Source organism: Sinocyclocheilus anshuiensis, unplaced genomic scaffold (assembly GCF_001515605.1).
Source record: "Sinocyclocheilus anshuiensis isolate Anshui unplaced genomic scaffold, SAMN03320099.WGS_v1.1 scaffold1429, whole genome shotgun sequence".
NCBI lineage: Eukaryota > Metazoa > Chordata > Actinopteri > Cypriniformes > Cyprinidae > Sinocyclocheilus > Sinocyclocheilus anshuiensis.
Genome location: NW_015548305.1, coordinates 536932 through 542231, shown reverse-complemented (window position 1 = coordinate 542231; position 5300 = coordinate 536932). Strand labels below are relative to the sequence as shown.

General features: G+C 37.9%; 1 protein-coding gene across 1 annotated transcript in view; it reads left to right on the top strand.

The window, feature by feature from the left end:
- LOC107656169 (otogelin-like) overlaps positions 1-5300 on the top strand; it is a 43059-nt gene that overhangs the window by 14212 nt on the left and 23547 nt on the right. Inside the window, 5 exon segments of the mRNA XM_016443902.1 lie at positions 238-450; positions 909-1074; positions 2187-2261; positions 2473-2516; positions 2652-2817. Coding sequence (XP_016299388.1) covers positions 238-450; positions 909-1074; positions 2187-2261; positions 2473-2516; positions 2652-2817 — 664 coding nt within the window.

Here is a 5300-nt window from a genome sequence, read left to right as displayed (position 1 = left end):
GTTGTAGTCCAAACGAGTCGTTCGTTGTAGTTTTTGAAAAGTGATTTCTGTTAAATAAAATATCTCCTTTTGAAGTTGACTTTGAGCTTTTGTAACTTTGCAGATCTTTTTTATGCTCAAACAGCAACATTACAGATTAACTAAAGTTGAAAAAGTGAAAAAGCATAATAGGACCCCTTTAAGCTTTAGGTTTTGAGGGGATCTGTATGGCTTGAATGTCTGTCTGTGTGATTTCAGCCGCTTATGCAGTGGAGAAGTGTGATGTGCTGACGCAAGAAGTGTTTTCTGCCTGTCATGAGTACGTAAGTCCGGTGGGTTTCCAGCTACAGTGTCGCGCAGACGTCTGCAAATGTGGAGCGCCGTGCCTTTGCTCCATCCTCGCTCACTACGCCCGCACCTGCAGGAGACACGGGGTCATCATTGAGTTCCGCTCACACCTGCCTGAGTGTGGTCAGTCTAACACTTACACATGCATTCACTACCATTCAAAAGTTTAGGGTCAGTAAGATTTTTTTTAATGTTTTTGAAAGAAGCATCATATACTCACCAGGTTGATCAAAATACAGTAAAAATAATGTTGTGAAATACTAATAAAATATAAAATAACAGTTTTCTATTTTAATACATCCTGTGATGGCAAAGTTGAATTTTCAGCAGCCATTTCTCCAACCTTCAGTGTCACGTGATCTTTCAGAAATCATTCAAATATGTTGATTTAGTGCTCAAGAAACCTTTCTTATTATTACCAATGCTGAAAACAGTTTTGCTTTTTGTGGAAATCGCTATACGTTTTGTGTGATTTTATGTTGAATAGAAAGTTAAAGTTTCTATTTGAAATTTGTAAACATAAAAAACGTCTTTGTAAACGTAATAATGTATATGCATTTGGCCTGTGTATGTTTTTGCAGCCATCACGTGTCCGTCTTCTATGGAGTATGGAGTCTGTGTGTCGTCATGTCAGCGTCGCTGCCTGTTTTTGTCTCTCCATCAGCCGTGTGGCGAGGAGTGTGAGGAGGGTTGCGTGTGCCCGGAAGGAACATACTTCAACATGCATACACACACCTGCGTGCCACGGTAAAAGTTCAAATATAGTCGTATGGACTGCTTTATGGTGCTTTATAGTGCTTTTTTGGAGCATAGCAGACAATCACTATGAACTGCTTCAAAATTCTTCTTTGGGTTTGGAACAACACATAGGTAATTAAATTATGAATGATTGTTGATTTTTAATGAACTGTCCCTTTATAACTTTTAAAACAGTGCTTATCCATTATATTTGCTGCATAGTTAGAACTGAATGGAGATCCAAATGAAAGCGCATAAGGATCATGTTCATCTAATTTTGTCAGTCAAAAACACAATGCTATATAAACAGCTTCCATCCAACACTTCAACTCCACCTTTTTTCTATTCATGTCTGTTATGTACATAATATTAAATCATTTTTTTGTGCACATAGTAGAGGTTATCCATGGACAGTGTCAATAATTATGACAGTAACTCTGAATTGTGAAAGAAATTCTAAGCTAAAAAAAGTAAGCTAAATCAACACCCTCCTAATTTTCTAACGCTATCTCTGTGACTTAGACCTAGATTGAGTTATTTAGTGTGTGTGAGAGTGAAGTTATTTGCAGTCCTCATTCAAGCAGGCTGTAAAATGTTATGGACCTGACAACCTCAGGTGTTGTATAACGCTTTTAGCCTCCTCACCCTCACATGGGTTCACTTCCCTTAAATGTCCCGTGTGCCACTGCCACATACTCAGCGTGTGCTAGAGTTACAGCACTCACGCTGGCAGAGGCTGAGAGAAAGTCAGGGACGTGATAGAGGAGGACTTTGGCCTCATACTCTACTACAGACTCAACCGCTGCACTGTGGCCTGAAGTCTCTCACCTCTAACCCAACTACTGTACTAGTTAAACTCTCTAAAACAGCTCAGAGAGATTTTATTGTCTCATAGGTCACGTGAGCCGAAACATTGCCATCATCCTCACTCCTTACAGCTGTACATTAAACATCTTGTGGTTGGCTGTGCTGTTATGCAGCATTGTGGCTTTCAGCGTTAGGTTAAGAAGAAATTGTGTTAGTTGACCAAATTGTATAGAATTTCAGTTATATTTTCTCCTTGCATATGACATAATTGATTGATTCTGAGTCAGATATTTTTCTAATATTTTGTGGTACAGGAGTGAATGTCCATGCAGTTTTCTTGGTGCTGACTATTCTCCTGGAGATGTGATCTTGACATCATCAGGTGTACAGTAAGATTGTCTTATTCACTCATATTAAATGCCACCACACTGTCAAACTCTCCATTATATCACATTCCCAATAAAAAACTAGTGTTTTGTGTTTTGTCAGTGTTTTATCTGTATATATTGGTTTGGTAAAGATATCACAGCAGCCCAGTACAAAAGACTCACTGCCTCACATCAGTTAAAATCTTTTCTTTCTTTTTTTTTACCTCAACAGAATTTGCCAAGATGGAAAACTTGTTTCCCAGAGCTCAATTATTGGTGAGTGTTGTATTTCAGCATCCTGATGTCGTTTATCTGTGTCAAACTCTTTGAATGTCTGTAGTGTTTGCAGTTTGTTTGAATTTTCATATCTACAGTGCTGGAGTTCAGTGTGTGTTCTCTCCTCTCTCTCAGATACCCTGTGTTCACCAGGGCAGTTTTATGAGGACTGTGGGAACCGAGTAGACGGCCACTCGGCCAATAAAGGTTTAGCCTGTGAACAGACTTGTGAATCGTATTTGCTCAACCTCACCTGCTCCACTCGTGAGCCTTGTGTGCCTGGTTGCGTCTGTCCCACAGGGTAAGTAAGGTCTTTGTTGTCTTCATTCTTAGTGTCTGTTGTCACTTACAAAAACATACTATGGTAGACCATATTCATATACCAGTGGCAACTGGAGCCTCGCAATATTTACAAATGGCAGTAGGCAAGAGACAAGATTATAAAGGCTAAACTGAATGTGTTACGAAATACTTATTTCAAACACTGTCAGTTCAAAGGTTTGGGATCAGTACAATATTTTTTAGTAAAACATTTATAATGTTACAAAAGATTTGGTCACACTTCACTTTAAGGTCCAGTTCTCGCTATTAACAAACCATTAACTATGACTTTTGCCTCAATAAACTCCTAGTTTGATGCTTATTAGTAGTTAGTAAGGTAGTTGTTAAGTTTAGGTATTGGGTAGGATTAGGGATGCAGAATATGTGCTTTATAAGTACTAATACACAGCCAGTATGTTAATAATAGGCATGCTAATAAGCAACTAGTTAATAGTGAGAATTGGTCCCTGTACTAAAGTGTTACCAAAGATTTTTATTTCAAATGCTGCTGTTCTTTTGAACTTTCTATTCACCAAGCAATCCTGAAAAATCACATTTTCCAAAAAAAAAAGAAAAAAAGAAGAACAAGAGTAATAATACATTTCCTGTTGTTTTCAGAAATAAGAAATGTTTCTAGAGCAGCATATTAGCATATTAGAATGATTTATGAAGACTGAAGTAATATCTGTTGAAAATTCAACTTTGCCATCAGAGGAATAAATTACATTTTAAAGTATATAAAAATGGAAAATAGTTACTTTACATTTTAATAATATTTCCCAATATTACTGTTTTTATTGTTTGAATTACTGGCTGTTTGTTGCAAAGTCCCGCCCATTTGAGAGCTCACCCAATCATCACATAGAGAAAATGGGCTTCCAGACAGGACAAAAATACATAGATTAAAAACAAGCACGTCCAGTGAACAATCAAAAGGGACTCAAAATGACAAGTTTAGAGCCTCCAATTAACATTGATTTTTCTCCATTAAAATGAAAGATAAGTACTATATATGTAGTGGATTCCTTGCTTTAGTTTGACTAGTTAGGATTCTGTTGAATCCTACACACATATTTATAATACAGATAAAATATAGTAAAGAGAAAGTATAATATAGAGACATAAAGATAAAAGTGTTAATTCAACAAATTCATGCTATATGGGTTTTTGATGTAATTTATTGTGAAGGCACTTGAAAGTTTACCTTGGTATTATGATAGCATGTCCAAAAACATGGGACTATCATGGTGCTTTTTGTAAGTGTGCTGCTATTGTGCCATTTACTACTCTCTTCTTCAATTGGATGTTTTTGGAGGAATTTGAGTTTTACTGAATTTTAATGTGATTGCTTTTGGTGTCATCTATTCAATGTTTCCCAAATGCAAATGCACTTTTACAAGACTCTTGAAATGTTCCTGAGTATGTTTATTTTTCGTCTGTATTGGTAGTTTTATTTTTATATATTTAAAAGGTTAGATGTTTCCGTGTTTGTGTGTGATGTAGAGGATTTAGTAGGTGAATGGCTGTATGTGTATTTACGTGTGTGATGGGGCAGTGATCCATGGCTAAGCTTAGTGGGTGGAATCGGCCGAGTTGCGTCAGGAACTACTCATTTCCATTACACATGCATGCATACACTGGGATTTTTTTAGCTTATCTGTGTCACATAATGTTCTTAATCAAATTCCATTCAAATATTTGCTCCACATAATTAAAAACCTGGCAGATGCAGACCATTGACATTCCAAGCAAAGTAGTGTAGATTTTCAGAAGCACACAAACTCCCAGGCGCACTTTCACGGACAGATGACATTCTGCTCTACATGTTGAGGTCTCACTCGGATGGTGTCTGCTGGAGCAGGTGATGGTGTCGATACAGATCAGTTAAAGGGTCTCCGCTGACTCAGTGGGAAACTTTGCTGCTGTCTACGGCAGGTGAAAAGAGTTCTTTGTCGCTCAACTCCACTTCCCCCTCTTTTCTCCCCCTCGCGTCACGTTCCCACTAAAGGGGCCTCAGAGAGCATGACTCTTGCTCTATAGATGGATTTTTGTCATCTGATACATTTAATGCCAGTGTCTACACAAGCAAACTGAGGTTAAGTGCCATATCACAAGCTTAACTTCCTAAAGCCATCCTCAGCCATAACAGCATGATAAGACCTCATCTCAGTTATCCTTTTACCAACACCAGCAAGAGATTCTGGGAATATGCCATGTTCTGTTTTTATATATATATATATATATATTAGGGCTGCACGATAAATCGCATGCGATATTTAATGCGCATCTTGTCAGTAAAGACGGTTCTGTAATCAGCGGTAAATCTCCATCACCTGCGGGCTTTCACATTGAGCAGCATTAACTACACAGAGCCGTTGTTCACTGACGAGTTGCGCAAAACCACGTTAATATTCGCGCGATTTTTTGCGCAGCTCGTCAGTGAAACAAGGCTCTGTGTAGTTA